The sequence below is a fragment of the Pygocentrus nattereri genome, chromosome 13 (genome assembly GCF_015220715.1).
Source record: "Pygocentrus nattereri isolate fPygNat1 chromosome 13, fPygNat1.pri, whole genome shotgun sequence".
Lineage (NCBI taxonomy): Eukaryota > Metazoa > Chordata > Actinopteri > Characiformes > Serrasalmidae > Pygocentrus > Pygocentrus nattereri.
The window spans coordinates 5,121,870-5,138,111 of NC_051223.1; the positions used below are offsets into that span (position 1 = coordinate 5,121,870).

General features: G+C 40.3%; 1 protein-coding gene across 1 annotated transcript in view; it reads left to right on the forward strand.

Moving 5' to 3' along the window:
• The first annotated feature begins 561 nt into the window (after positions 1–561).
• Positions 562–16,242, forward strand: part of LOC108431422 (rho-related GTP-binding protein RhoN) — a 66,426-nt gene continuing 50,745 nt past the window's right edge. Inside the window, exons 1-2 of the mRNA XM_017704547.2 lie at positions 562–663; positions 1,295–1,382. Coding sequence (XP_017560036.1) covers positions 562–663; positions 1,295–1,382 — 190 coding nt within the window. The remainder of the gene's footprint in view (positions 664–1,294; positions 1,383–16,242) is intronic.

The following is a 16,242-nucleotide window of genomic DNA, read 5'->3' on the forward strand; positions in this document are numbered from 1 at the left end:
TAGGATTTGAAAATTAAACGTAAACGATTTACACTTAAGACGTGGAGATAAGTTTGTTTTTGTGAGGGAAAATACATTTCCTACGTTAAGCCTTCCCGTCCTTATTTACATACATGAATATTCAGCCAAAGTTCTGAGCCCGGCGTTTTCATTGGAGCCTCGTGAGAAAAACGCCGCTCAGGGTGTTTATACTTATTTGAATATATGAATATTCAACCTCGGCGCCGCGTTTTGATTGGATGGAGGCGCGCAGTGGGCGTGACCTGTGGAAGATCCTCGGCTGATCTCCCCTCTGCGAGGTGGAGGTTTCACTCCCGAGCCGGAGTAGCTCCAGAAACGCATGTGAACGCGGTGGAAACCGATTTTGGGCGTTTTTAAAGGATTTTTTACCTCAGAAACTGGAGCTGAAGAGCAGCGAGGTGGAGCTGCGCGGTCACTTGCGCGCGAACCGCTGGAGTTTTGTTTTATGTACTTTTCTCTTTTTTTTGGCAGGTAAAATAACAAAGTTTGCGCGGGAAAGCGGATGCCGAGCGCCATCTTACTGTGAAGAGATTCGGATCGATGGAGGGCAAAGTTAGCCGCTGCAAAATTGTGGTGGTGGGTGATGCGCAGTGTGGGAAGACCGCTTTACTGCATGTGTTCGCCAAGGACTCTTACCCGGAGGTGGGCTTCAGGAGTTTTACTAGTTTTCAACCAGTTTTGATCAGTTTTATCATATTTTAACATGATTGAGTGCTAGCCTGCTAAAGTTATAGTGTGCTAACGCGTTAATAATTACAAACAATGACTGTAGTCATGTTTAAAATTTTAAGATAAGACAAAAAGAGGCCAGTGAAACAGTTTCACATTGATGAGTGCTAAATTGTCTAATTCTGTTTAATTCAAAAGAGAATTATGAAGAATTATAAAATGCTAATTATACAGTTATATGATAGATGTAGTCATGTTGAAGGCTCTTGTCCGATCAGTGTTTATAGACATGCTAAATTTGGGCAAAAATGGCTTAAAGCTGTTTAATGTTGATGCATTATTTTGTTCATAATGTGTATCTGTCAGAAACATATTCATTTCACAGTTTAATCCAAACTGGTAGATTAATAAAGAGCCTAAAAGCTGCTTTGATGTTTTTCATTTTTGCTTACAGATGGTTCAGATGTTGTGATTTGTTCTCTAAGCCACCCTGAAGCACTTTCTCAAAGATTAGAAACTGCAGCGCAGATTAAATCAGGTAGCGCAGGGCTGTTTATCACTGTAATGGGATTCTAATCCGCTCCAGTGAACTGTCACATTTCAGACTTATGTGCCCACGGTGTTCGAGAACTACACGGCCAGTTTCGAAATCGACAAGCGGCGGATCGAGCTCAACATGTGGGACACTTCAGGTAAGTAAGAGATGTGGTCTTTTCTGTGCACAACAAAACACTACGCCTACAACCTTTTGCATGTATCTAGAGTAAGTATGCCAGCATAGCTCCCTAGAAAGATTAGTGTGTCTAAAACCTCAAACAGTAGATGGAAACACTCAGATGCTGAGCTACATTCGGTCAGGATCCAAAGTGTGTCAACACAGGACACTGTTCAGTGCCTTAATTCCAGCAGTACTGAGGGTCTGACTTCTGAGGCAGTCAACTTTGAGAGGATGGCAGAAACTCTTAATAAAAGGGTCCTGGACTGTTCTACTTTGTTTACATACTTCAGAGTGCTGAATATGTTTTTGCATTATATGAATAGTTGTGGTTGTATCCAATGTTGTACTTAAAGTAAGCAGGAATTCACCTGCAGGTAAATTTGTATAAGAATGTAGTGCTGGGCCCAATCCCATTTCACCCCTTGCAACTATTACTTAGCCCTTACCCCTTCCTTTTGCATGTTCACACCCAGGGGTAGGGCATCCCAGTTTCTGTCGAGTTTGAGGGGTGGGGTGTTAAGGCTACATGAAGCACACTCCAAAGAGAGTGTTATAAGAAAAAAGGAAAAAACTGGCAAGATGGCTGACCAAGCGATCAAAGTAACCCACAAATATGAGAATTCTCTTTTACAAAATTAGCATAGCCGTGGAAATGACTGTAGCGTAACTCTAGAAATGGCTGTAGTGTAACCATGGAAATGGCTGTAGTGTAACCATGGAAATGGCTGTAGTGTAACTCTGGAAATGGCTGTAGTGTAACCATGGAAATAGCTGTAGTGTAACCATGGAAATGGCTGTAGTGTAACTCTGGAAATGGCTGTAGTGAAACCATGGAAATGGCTGTAGTGTAACTCTGGAAATGGCTGTAGTGTAACCATGGAAATGGCTGTAGTGTAACTCTGGAAATGGCTGTAGTGTAACCATGGAAATAGCTGTAGTGTAACCATGGAAATGGCTGTAGTGTAACCATGGAAATAGCTGTAGTGTAACCATGGAAATGGCTGTAGTGTAACTCTGGAAATGGCTGTAGTGAAACCATGGAAATGGCTGTAGTGTAACTCTGGAAATGGCTGTAGTGTAACCATGGAAATAGCTGTAGTGTAACCATGGAAATGGCTGTAGTGTAACTCTGGAAATGGCTGTAGTGTAACCATGGAAATGGCTGTAGTGTAACTCTGGAAATGGCTGTAGTGTAACCATGGAAATGGCTGTAGTGTAACTCTGGAAATGGCTGTAGTGTAACCATGGCAATGACTGTAGGATAACCATGGAAATGGCTGTAGTGTTTCTCTGGAAATGGCTATATGGTAACCATGGCACTGACTGTAGTGTAACCATGGAAATGGCTGTAGTGTAACCATGGAAATGGCTGTAGGGTAACCATGGCAATGACTGTAGGGTAACCATGGAAATGGCTGTAGTGTAACTGGAAATGGCTGTATGGTAACCATGGCAATGACTAGTGTAACCATGGAAACGACTGTAGGATAACCATGGAAATGGCTGTAGGATAACCATGGAAATGGCTGTAGTGTAACTCTGGAAATGGCTGTAGTGTAACTCTGGAAATGTGTGTAGTGTAACCTCACAAATAGTTGTAGTGTAGGAAATGAAAAAAATGCAATGTAATGTATCCGTGGAAAAATTCTGTTCATATCATCCAGCTAGTAAGTGTGGACTGTTTCACAATTCTTTGAATGGGAGGGGGGCAAACTCTGGATTTTAAAATGCCCCCCTCTCCAGTAGAGACTACACTTATGAATGTGTAGTGTAGATTTGATTATATTTTGCATGCAGTTCATGGACCGTCAGTGAGTTGTTTTGGACCCGGATGTAACGCAGGTGCACCAGTCTCAACATCGGCTGCAAGGCAGATGGTCCAGTTCTGGCGCTCTGAGCCGCAGCGCTGGAGAAACAGATTAATCTCGGTGGCATTTTATAAATGGAGCCGAAAGATAAAGTCTATCAGTTGAGTTCGTTGTAAAAAGTTTTACCACTGGCTGAGCAGCATGCCAGTTGGGCATCTGGCGCAAATCGTGCGTTGCTGTCACGTTGTTAGCCAGACCATTATGGGAGAAAGTCCTGACAGCATGGCAGCTGACGTTGATTTATGGTGTGATTAATCATTCTGGTTCTTGCACGGCGCAGCCGTTCCTGTCTGGACTGTATTAAGCGTATATGTGTAAGTTAAAGCTGGGAATGTTAATGTTAGCAGAGATGATAAACAAATGTATTGCCAAGTGAACGAATGAATATTTGTTAAACACTAATGTAATATCAAGTGTAAACCCCAAGTCATTGATGTTTTTGATTATTAACATGTCATAGTATAGGGTTATAACTGCGTACTAAAGCACAAGATAAACCTACAGCCCAACATACAGCCAGTGGTTCTAAACTGCTTAAAACAGCCGCCTAAAACATAGAGCTGTTGACGGAAAACAAAACCTCCAATTTTTCCGTTTTTCAGTTTTTGACGTAATTTGAAAGTGTTTTTGGTCTTTTATATTGTGTGTAAGTTTCATTATGAATGGACCAAAAGAACAGCCCAGAATTACTTGGTTTTTCATAGATTTACGTTAAAAATGAAGTAGGTTCTTTCCTTCGCCTGTAAGGTCATCATTGTGGAGATACGAGGTTTCGCTCTGACAGCAGCGATAGGCTAAACGTGCAGGCTAGAATATAGACAACAGTTCTAAGCTGTTTAAAACTATAGTCTAAAACGTAGACTAAACTTGTAGGCTAAAATATTGTCAGTAGTTCAAAACCATTTAAAGCTATAGTCTACGATTTAAAACTGTAAGCTAAACCTGCAGGCTAAACCATTAACCATTAACACGACTTAAAATCTGTAGTTTAAAACATAGACAAAACCAGGAGCCTACAGCAGCCTGTAGTTTTAAAAGAGTAGCTGTACATTCTCTGTTGTGACCTAAAAAATGCATCTGTCTGGAAACTCTAAATGGTCCGACGTGTCCAGGATACAGCTTTGCTTACATGTTTGTTTGCTGTCCTCCAACCCCCAATGTCCTCTTTATTTTTAAAACCAAAATTTGGTCACCATTAAGTTTCAAACCATTTAAATCGACAGGTAGAAGTGGTCATATAGCGAAATGCAATATGGCAAGACTATAGGACGCTTCATGTGTTACAATAATACTTTTTCTGACATCGCACAAGTTAGGACAAAGTAGTGCCACAATTATAAATACTATCAAAAGCTTTGAATCCAGTTACCTTTTGTCAACCTTTCACACACTTTGCTGCACTAAATTCAATCAGACATGACTAATTATGCTCTATTTGAATGAAACATTACAGTTTGGAAGTGATTTTTAAGTACTGGTGATATCCACGATAAGCATATTGTGAAGGATTGTGATGTAATTTATCACAATAATGATAAACATTGTCATATTGCCCAGCTCTACTGTCTAAAACGCAGTCTGTGAAGCAGCATTTTCAATGTTCTCTTTTAAAGAGCTTTGCGTTTAGATCATTCCTTGCTTATCCTGTCATTTAAGACGCAGCATGAGATACCAGTGTGGATTATGGGGCCAAACCCATTAACACACATTCAGCCTGTCAAGCCTTTAGTTTTGAACGTTGAAGCCTTTAGTTTTGAACAGGTTTGTCCTCATGCTAAAACTAGGTGTGTCTTGCACGGTAGCCAGCTGTAGTTTAATTTAGAGCTTTGTTTTTGCAGTTAGATGGTGAGAAGGTGGTCAATCCATTGTATGTTTTGAACTTTGTTTACAGTAATTTAGTTTTGGTCAGTGGGCGTTTAGTGTAAGCTAATTTTAATGTGAAATATCAGTTTTTAAGAGCCAGTAGTGAGTATAACGTGTATAAAGACGTTGGTGCAATGATGACACAACTCGAAAGGCATGTTTCCTCAAAACACACACACAAACTAGTGTGTATTAGTGTGCACACAGTATGAATGCGCTTCTGTGCTCCACCTAAACCAACCCTGACCTTAAGGAGAAATTCTCTGTAACCAAAATAAATCACTAGATAATATGAATGATCTAATGATTAGATTAAGTATTAGATAATTGGAGTGGTTTGACTTGAAATGTTCAGTTCTAGAGAAACTTACTGAGGTTTTATTGTTCACAGTGTTGGCGATAGGAACCAGACGTCTGAAAAGCTCCTTCACAGGAACTTATTACATGAAATTGTTATGAATGCATATAAATATATGTATATTTATAAATATATGAAGGCATATAAATATATTAAGATATATACAATACAATGCAAAGCTCCCTTCTTTTATTTCATTTGCAGTAAAAACAGGCATTAAGTGCAAATTATTACTTTTTCACAGACATTTTTAAAGACATTATATGAGACAGTCCACTTCAGTATAAAAAATAAAAGGCTCTAAATCTGTAGTTCAAAAAGTGATTAAAAGACCTGGAAGAGCACCAACAGTGTCACCAGCTGATAAAAACAAAAACCGTGATAAACAGCTTGCATCTTTGGGAATAAGGAAGAAAATCAAGCCTCATTCTTGCTTCAAATCTGCAAAAAATCTTTCGTTCAACACAGTTTTAACACTAAATGGTCTTAAACGCTGGAGTTAATTTAGCCTACAACTGCTCATCCACTGACCTTGAACCCTGAAGATTGCCGCAGACTGCTGGACACCATAGCAATGCATACAACGTCTTGCCTAGCTAGTAGCTAAGGAAAAGGCAAAGAGAAAGATTTAAGATGAACATCGATAATTTAGATATGAACAGACTGTTTGCATTTATAAATCACTCCAGCCGGTTTCCTGATACGTTTGATCAGCAGCGAGAAACTGGCAAACACTAAAAAGTCGCAAAGCTGAAGACAGCTTCTCATTCGAATTTTCCCGTTCCACCTTAAATGGTGCAGCAGTTACATTCTGGTGGAACCAGAAAATACGACCAAGAAGCTGGTGAATGAGAAGCGACTTCAGCCTCGTAAAAAGCCGAACGTTGAAAGACATTTTATGCGAAACTGTTCCACTTCGGTGGAAAAGTTTCCTGCCAGAGATGTGAGAAAAGTGGTTCCTGAACTCTGACATTCTCAGGGACTGTTACACACCCCTCACCTTAACTGCTCCATAAGCTCATTCTAATTGCACTATTTATACCCACAGACTTTAATCTGTGGGTGCCTTATGTCACTTGAATGTTAATTTCAGGACCTCATATTTATATTTTTTTATTATTCTATTTTTCTACGGTTAATATTTATTTTTACGATTAGTGTTTTTTTAGTGTCTATTTAAATTCACACTTTTCCTGTTTAGCGTCTGTTTAATGTTATTGCTACACCACGGGGTCTGAGAGTAACGCAGTTTCAATACACTGTATGTCCTGTACATATAGTATTGACAATAAAGCTGACTTGACTTCACTATAACTGAGCTAAAGATTAAAGCAGAGCAAAGTGAGTCTGCATTTTCATCTATATTATATATTTTAGTCTATAGAACATCAGAGACCTATTCACAGCCGAGATGGTAACACAACATAAAATGCTGTGGCTCCCAAGGTGGTTTGAATTTTGCTGAAACTAAATGGCTCTTCTTAACATTTGAGTTGCGACCCCTGGACTAGACCATCCAAACCTGACATCTGAAACGAATTGGCTGTTTTGTGGACTGAGCAGTCTAAATTTTTAAAGTTGATATTGTTTGGATTGTGAGAAACAGAAAAAGCAACGAACCTCTAAGACTGAGCTTCGGAGGTGTGAAAAATGCAGATTTCTTTGAAAAGAGACAAAGGGTGGACACTAAATATTGAAAAATGTATGTTGGTTTTAGTTGTTTTCTGCTTTTTTCCTGATGCTGATCTTGTACTTAACATCATTTTTAATGGAAATGAAATAAACCAAAGGTCTCTGACTTTTGCACAGTACCGTATAGTTTGTGAAACCGACCAGACTGAATTAAAAAGGTACAATGTTTTAAAAACCTAAAAAGAAGCGAGGTGTGAAAACAGCCTAAAACACTTCTTCCTTGTTGCTCCTGTAGCGCTGCTGGGTCCCTGATTGCAGCTCCCGTTCTAACACCTCTCACAGCTTTCTGGTGGCAGCTGATTTGTTCAATGTCAAACACATTAGTCTGGCAGGATATGATGTGCAGCGTGAGTGTGTACTCGTTTTTGTGAGACAATGAGAGATGGACGTGTAACAGAGGTTTGTCAGGTAGTATACGGCTTGGCCTTCACCATGACTTGCCATTACTAAGTGTTACGGTTATAAAAGGCAACAACATGTCATGAATATTTAATAAAGGATGTGCATTTGCTGGTAATGATAAATTCAACTCTGCGTATCATCTTAATGCACTGTATTTATACTCTACATTCATCTGCTGTGTGTGCAATTCATCCTATTTATCCTATTTATGTATTTGGCACAAAAAAAACTGAATTGTTCCGAAATAAAGCTGGAAGTGGAGTGAATTAAATTGCGTTGAATTGTTTACTTTAGAATACTAGTCTGTGGTGACCCCTTCTTTGTGGATATGCCAGTCAAAAGTTTGGAAGTTTTGAAAGTCTCATGGAATGTTTTCCCACATTTTAGAACACGTGTGTCAGGCTCCAGTCCTCGCAGGCCCAAACACTGCAGACTTCAGCAGATTGCCTCATTAAACACACCTAAATCAGCTCATCAGCTGATTAGCAAGGCCTTCATGAACTGAATTCGTTTAGATGAGGGTAAACGCTAATCTCCACAGCAAAGATCCCCAGTTTAACATGCATGTTTTAGAAAAATAGTGGACACCATTACTGTGAAATAACATGGGGCACCTGCAGTGACCAATGAAATGTTTGAGCTAGCGTCTGGGGGGCGTTAAAGAAATAAGCATATATTTTGAATGGAAATGAAAATGTTTTCTTTTGGGAGTCATTTTGTAAACTCAACTATTTCAAGCTTCTGTTTCAAATAAGAACAATTTTGGGGCTCAACCATATAATCATAGGCCCTATCATCAGGATCCCTGGTGATGCTACAGCTGTCCCTGGCCTCGCTCTCTGAGTATATTTATACAGTTACATTTTTCAAATATTATATACAGTATGTTGGTAAAATCTGTGGTCTGCATCACAAGTAAAACACACAGCTTGTCTAGATGGCATTTATTTGTTGGATGATATTTATCAGATGCTTAAGAAACCTTATTTTTGTTTATTTACTCTATGTAATTAGTATTTACTGTTATGTGATGAGTAATATGAATCATGTGTAGCAACTTAAGTGAATATAAAATATCGTTATTGTGCAAAACGGTTAAAAACAGTTGAACAGTGCAAATGTTGACCTGTGGTGTTTAGACGGCAGCGCACAGGGCTAGTGGACGCACAGGCCCAGTTAGCGGACTGCTATGCTAAAAGCTAAACCAAGGCTAGAGGCTATCCTTATGCAATGGGTCAGCTGGTTCCTTTTGCTTTCTCAATAACATGAGCTCAGATTGTAAGTGACCACACAGCAGCAGATGAGTGATTACCGAAAGAAGCAGCTCAGCCATTCAGATAACAGATAAGCGGTTCTGTTAGCGTGGTTTTCTCAAAAACGCAGACGTTCCAGATTCTGCCATTTTTACTGCTGTTTGTCATCCCGCACCACCAGTGTTTACTGGCCTGCATGCAGCTGCGTCGTGGTATCGGTCATACGTATCAGTACCTCATCCCTGATACTGATACTGCGTGAGTGCCAGTATCTGCGCTGATACCAATACAGTATCAGTATCAGTGCAACACTAGTCTCGATTCACTCTAACGCAAACAAACTTCCATACCGCAGACGTTGTGGCCGCACTGCAGTAGCCCAGCGTCTTATAAACGTCCTGCAAACAATAAACGCCGCGTCAAATATTGGTTTGAAATATTAAATCTAGACTTTGGCCCGATGCTGATTCTGAGATCTTGGTGCATCCCTACATTTTAGGGTAAGCCTTTGCTTTAAAATGTCGTTCAGGTTGTGCAAAAATGCACATTCAGTAAGGTGTGTTCCAGCTTTTGTCTGGTGTTTTCTGCATGCATATCTAATATAAATCAGACTGTAGAAAGAAGCCACGTGTGAAGAGTTTAGCATTTGTTTTGCAGTCCATTCAGTGCAAGACAGAAGCCGTGTGTCAGAATATGAATGTCAAAGCAGAGGCTAATTGCGGCAGCTAATTTTGCATGTTGGAAGGTCATTTATTTTATTCTGTGTCTGGCTGATGTATGTGTGAGTGAGGGCAAAAGAGCGTGCGTGTTAATTTGGCATTAGCGAGTATAACGGAGGCATTAATTGAGCGTTAGCGCGTGTAGCCAAGGGAAGCAGAGCGCAGCAGTGAGTGTGTAGCCAGTCCAGAAAAGAGACTGTTGTCTTCTGAGTTGGAAAGCCACGGCCTAAACTGTGTGTGTGTGTGTGTGTGTGTGTGTGTGTGTGTGTGTCTTGTTTAATTGGATCGTTATGACTTCAGCTAGCAAGTGCATTAGAAGTTTTAAAGTATTTATAAGTGCGATTTATGTGCTGGTTCACGGCTTAATAGTTACAATCAATGAATTTTTCACAGGCTGGGATTGAAGGGCTGGTCCAACAGGGAAGTGGCCAGCTGTTAGCTGAATTAGCTCGTCCTGTGCCGCGGCCCTGAAGGACGGGTGTAGAATGATGACTAGCCGCTAACCTCTGCGTCTTTCACACTCGTCCGGCCGGCTCTCTGTCTCTCTGTCTTTTTTGGTTCATTAGTCTCTAAGGCAGCTGCAGGCGAAATGGTGCAGAGACGAGGAGCGGAGGGTGATAAGAGATGGATGTGGGAGGCGAGTGTTGGGTTTGAGATAATGCTGTCTGTAAATATGTTTCCGTATGATCTCAGGAAACAGGTGCTAAACTGTTAATGGCAATGTCAGCGTATGTTTTCAGGACCGTTAGTTAGGGAACCTGATCTAAAATACGTCCATATAGACACATCAGTCAGAATAGTCTAGTCTGATTGAAGCCATTCGACATTCCTATCTGATTGAACGAGGTGGGTAATCCTGTAAATAATTTAAGTAGAAGATTAATAGCTGTGTAAATTCCTATGTCTGATTACATTCCCAATCAGAAAGTTTACGTTCTGTGACGCGTCATAACGAAAGTTTATAACGTTCAACAGAAACTGGTCTGCAGAGGAGACACAGTTTATACTCTGATCTTTAAAAGGCGGCGGTGGGACGGACGTCCAGTTTATGTCTCATCGTGTCTCAGGACACAACGTCTTCCTCTCTGCCTTCTTTAATGAGGACATGTGAAGTACGTTTTCCTGAGTCTGACATCATTTTAAATGGATTAAAAACACAAGCACTGCTCACTGCTGCTCATCTCACTCTGACTGGACTGGATGCTTGTTGTCATGGTAACGTAATTTACCATGGTAACGTAATTAACGGTCATGGTGTGTAATTTTGGATCAGGTTGCATGTAGAGTTCAAGTAAACTGAGATTGTCCATCAGACTGGTAAGTACAGTGAGCACATAAACACCTCAGTCTTAATCTATAATTTGAATGTAATCAATTGGATTGGCAAAAATCTTTGCATGTAATCAGCCACTGCTAAATTTGTAGCTTGACCTTGCTGGTGTACAGTTAGAGACTGTAGCCTGTCTGTTGATCCAGGGTGTGTTATCCATCCTTTAGCCTTCATTGATGGTTAGGTTATGACCACTGAGATTCTCTTGGCTGGATATTTTAGGTGGTGGCTCTCTGAACCTACCAGTGGCACCGCTGTGCCTGATACACTCGTACCAGCGCTACAAAGTCGTCCACTTGTGCTCCTGCAGCGTTAAAGGCAGTGAAATCTAGGTGGGTTTTTAAGGTAGGGATGCAGATGATATCGGAGTATGGAGCTTATTTAGTGTGGGCGAATTGCAGTGGAGGGTCACGCAGGGACATGAAAGGACTTTCAATAACGTGGCTTATGTCGAAGGGTGTTTGAGATAATTACCACCTTGTTTCATCGTGTAGTTAATTATCGGAGGGATGAGGGAGAGACAGTGGGATAGAAAGATGGATGGGAGGAGTAAAAGAGAGGGACATAAATAGAATATCCAGATCATGAAACAGAAAAGCAGAGTATAGATAGGTCCATAAGTAATTAGACAGCCATGCAGGGTAAGTTATTTTGGCTCTGCATTCCAGCACAGTGGATGCAAAACAGTGGTACTGAGGTTAAAATGCTGAACATCTGCATTGAACTGAAATTTCACAGATTTTTCTTCGGATATTCGGAGTGGTTTGTTTGTAAGTGATTCATTGTAGAGAACTTTACTGGCTCCTCTACAGTGGTTGTGATAGGAACCAGGGGTCACAATGTCTACAATGCCGTTTTAATTACTCCTATTACTGCAATGATAGTAAATAGAGGTGGGCAGTATAGAAAAGATTGTATATTGCGATGCTTAAAACATTTTCACCACACATATTACATATCACAATATTTTACCACACAAACAAAATATGCTAGTAATGTAACATTTAAAAACTGCTATAAAATCTATGAATAAAATGACAGATTTTCACCATTTCACACACAGTGCACAGGGCTAAATCCATTTGAACAGGACTAATTATGCTGTCTTGGTAATAAAGCAAGCAGATGGTCAGTGCTGTTTAATTAATGACATGTATAAATATATGACAAGGTCAGAAAAGGGTGTTATATATCATGTTAACAAAAATCATCTATATAATGCTAACATTTTTATCATTGCCCACTCATAATAGAAAATCTGAGGGGAAAAAAGGTTTTTCTTTGGATAATATTTTGCCATACAAGCTCCCTCACAGAAAAATCTCATTCAAAATGGTTATAAATATGCTGCCTGATGCTTTTCAATAGATTTGAGAGAAGGTTTTGGCCTACAGTGCATTTTTAATACTCATTCCATGTGGAGCAACACATGCAGGGTGTTAGAAGCATTGAACATATGTCTGGTTCCTATCACCACCACTTGAACAACTCTAATTGTAAGCTTCTTCTAGAGCGTTTCACTTTAGAACACTCTGAAAGAGTTGGCTTACAAATCTATGACATCTTGACAATTTAAAGTCTGTAATTCTTCTATAATTGGGGAATGTTTAAGCCTATTTGATCACAATTACTCAAGAAAAGCTGGACAGCAATTACTAGATGTTAAGTACCTTCCTCCTCCTTAGACTCCTTAGACTCCATTATCATTATACTGCTGCAAGACGAAGCCACGCCCACTGATTTCTGAGGCATTTGGATCAGATGTTCTCTTCATTTTAGATGCTACACATGACATCTCTTATAAGGAAAGTGAGGCAGTTGCAGTGTCAGTGCTGTGATACTACCTCCACCATGTTTCCCCATAAGGTGGTATGCTTTAGATCACAAATAGCTCCTTTATTGTCATCCTCACTTTCCTCATTCCATCACTGAGACAGGTTAGTCTTTATCATGCCTGTGTGTGGCATGTTGCTTCAGTACTGTAGGGTGGTTTGTGCTTCTTATCAGCCTCTGGCTTGTTTTTTTCTGTTCTCATGGATTCCCAGTGATTTATATCTTCTGGTAAATCTTCTGAGGTCATGTAGATGTCTTTTTCCTCTTTCTGATACATCCTGTAGAGTCTTGGTTCGCTCATGAGAAAGTCTTTCTGCTGTGGTCTTCTACGGCCTTTTTGTTTCTTAACAGGAATACGCCACAATGTTGCGGCTCTGTCTCAGATTGATTTATTGAGGTTCTTCAGCCTGATGATGGCTTGCTTAACTGGCATTGACTTTCTGTGGTTCTCGGGTTGAGAGACAACAGCGGCAGACTTAAGACACAAATACTCTACTTACATTTACATTTATTTATGGCATTTGGCTGACGCTCTTATCCAGAGCGACTTACAACTTGATCATTTTACACAAGTAGGCAAAGGTGGTGTTAGGAATCTTGCCCAAGGACTCTTATTAGTATAGTGTAGGGTATTTTACCCTTTACCCTACACCAACCACCAACCAGAATCATCTTAGGATCATACTTAGAATCATCTAGAGCTTTTCTGAGCTCTTGTGCACAGGAACTAGATAACACAGATAACGGAGCCGTCCAGTAACATTAGGCCTCTTAAAATGGGGGAACTGTGTATAAAAGGGAAATATTTCCTGCACAGTTTAGCTGATGTGGACATAGACACAATTGAATTAATGCTGACATTTTGAACTTTAACCACAGTCATTGTTTCATTTTAAATCCAGTATTCTGGACTGCAGAACTCTCTCTCTCCACCTCCGATAGTTAGAAGAGCTCTGAAATCCCATCCATCCTTTGTTTTCTTCCCATTTGTTTCATTATATCCCCTTCCGTCCTAACATGTTCACTTTACCCTTGCTCCTTCGGCCACCCCATAGTCCTTCCCCTCTCACTCTTCCCTTGCATTGTTCAAACTCCCCCCCTCTTTCTTCCTCTCCTTCTAATTCACGGAAAGTGTACCAACCTGTCCGTCCATGAGAATTAGCCGTCGGTCTTGTCTGTGGGAATTCTACACCGGGCAGTATTCTCTTTGTAATTGGAGAGTGTTGGTGTACTATAGTAATATAAAGCTGTCATTCGGAAGCCATTGTGTTGCATCCTAAGTGGTGGCCTGAAGTGCTGCTGGTGCTGAAGCTAAAGCTAATCCCACATTGGAATCCCCTTAGGGTCATGACCCTTTTGAGCTTCGACGGCTGCCATTAACTCAACGGCTTGAGGTGCAATATTGGTCAGGCGCCAATTAAGAGCTTGAAAGGAAACGGGCGACACCATGACAGCTGATGGAAATTACAGCCCTGTGGACATACAAGGAAGGTGTGACTCACATGTGTAGCATAAAAATGAATGTGTTTAATTTCTTTTTAATCACGTTAAGCAAAATTATACAAGTGCAGTTAATATTTTGAGTAAAAAAACTAATTATGTAACCCAAAGGTTTGCCAGGCACAGGAACGTACCATTTATTGTAGTGAAGCTTTAGCAGTAGCTAGAAAACAGTTACTAAGATAGCTTAGTTAGCTGTTGTAGCCTTAACCTATTCTAAATGATGGGATCTACTTGCTGTGCCTGGTTATATATCCCTTAAATTCTGTAAATGTGTCTTAAATGCTCTCATTATCTTGCTAAAAATCTATTTTGTTATTCTGGTCAGAGCCAGACGCTCTTTCTACCAAGACGTGGTTAAATCAGATCTCTGAATTTGGTCTCTTTTACAACCATATTTGGAGGATGTTAAATAACTGTTTTTGTTCATTAGCATTTTGTAATTAATTCTCTTTTTTCATAAACTATTTTTATACACTATGGCCAAAAGTATGTGGACACCTCTCCTAATTATTCAGTTTGGGTGTTCAGTAGCCACACCCATTGCTAACAGGTGTAAAAAATCAAGCACATAGCCTTGCAACCTCCGTAGACAAACAATGGCAGTAGAAAGTGTTTAGTTCATTTTTATCCAATAAAATTGCGTTATAATTTAAGCTTTCCAAGTTTTTATTATTACTCTTATGTCTTTGTAAAGTTTTGGATGGAAGCAGAAGGCTGAAATTCTTATAAAGCCCAGTGGAAAGCTGTCCAATCACGAATTGCTTTTCTCTGTGGTATCTAGGTAGATATAGCTAAGTGAGCTCTGCTATTGGTCAAGACTTCAGGAGCTGAAGAGAAGCCATAGTATGTTAGATGTGACGTGACAGAGGAACCAATCACGTTTTGATTTGTCATTTCATGAGAGAAAAAGGTCACTCTAGACCTTCTGGAAGTTCTAGATACGTCACTGATTGAATATGAATAGCAACCCAATCAGTGGGCTGCTAGAAGCGGAAAACAGCGGCGGCAGCTCTAAACCAGATCTTGCTACTAAGTCTAAGGGCAAATATGCCGATACGGCTGTCACAAGCTTCAAGTAAAATGTAGAAGCTAGAACCGCCTTTTTCGATTCTTTCGTCCCACCTTAAAGCTGCATCGCCTTTAGCTTGGCGCTAAACAATCTACTAGAAACCTAGGGGTATGAAATCAAAAAGGGTTCTGCAGTTGCTGCAATGTCAACAATAGAAGAACCCATTTGGTGCTAAATAGAATCATTTCCATAAAGGCTCTATATAGAACCATATTCAGCACCTTTTCCATCAGTGTAAAGAACCATTTCATCATAAAAATAGTCATTTAAGCATAAAATTGTTTTATATAGAACTAAGGGTTCTTAATTGGACCATTCCTTTGATCAAGGAACCCTTGAAGAACCACCTTTTTTTAATAGTGTACAGTGTCTTTCTCACGTTAAATGAATGTTTTACTCCAGAAAGGAAACCCGATATTAGCTATATGGCCCAGTTTCTGCTGCTTGGTGCCCAGACACAACCCCCCACCCCCCTCCCCCCATACACCCCCCTCCCCCCCACACACACACACATGGGAGGGGAAGTGGTATCACAATATTGGCACAGCAGCCTATTATTAATTGATGAGGACGTTTTCCTGAGCTGTATCGGATGTTGCTCGCAGCTGCACCAGACACAGAGAGCGAGAGACAAAGACACAGTGAGAGAGAGAGAGTAAGAGCGCACCTGGATCCATTACCACAAGAGTGGAAGGATGGGATTTAGATTAAAGTGGGGGTGTTGGAGAGTCGAGTGTGTGTGTGTGTGTGTGTGTGTGTGTGTGTGTGTGTGTGTGTGTATGTGTGTGTGTGTGTGTGTGTGTGTGAGTGAATGTGGGAACGCTAAGTGCTTGTCTGTACTAACTCACTACAAAAAAATCTCTGACATCACGACAGCTTTATTATAAATCTTTAAGAAACAATTTGTCACCTTAAATGTCATTTTAATTCACATTAATTGAATG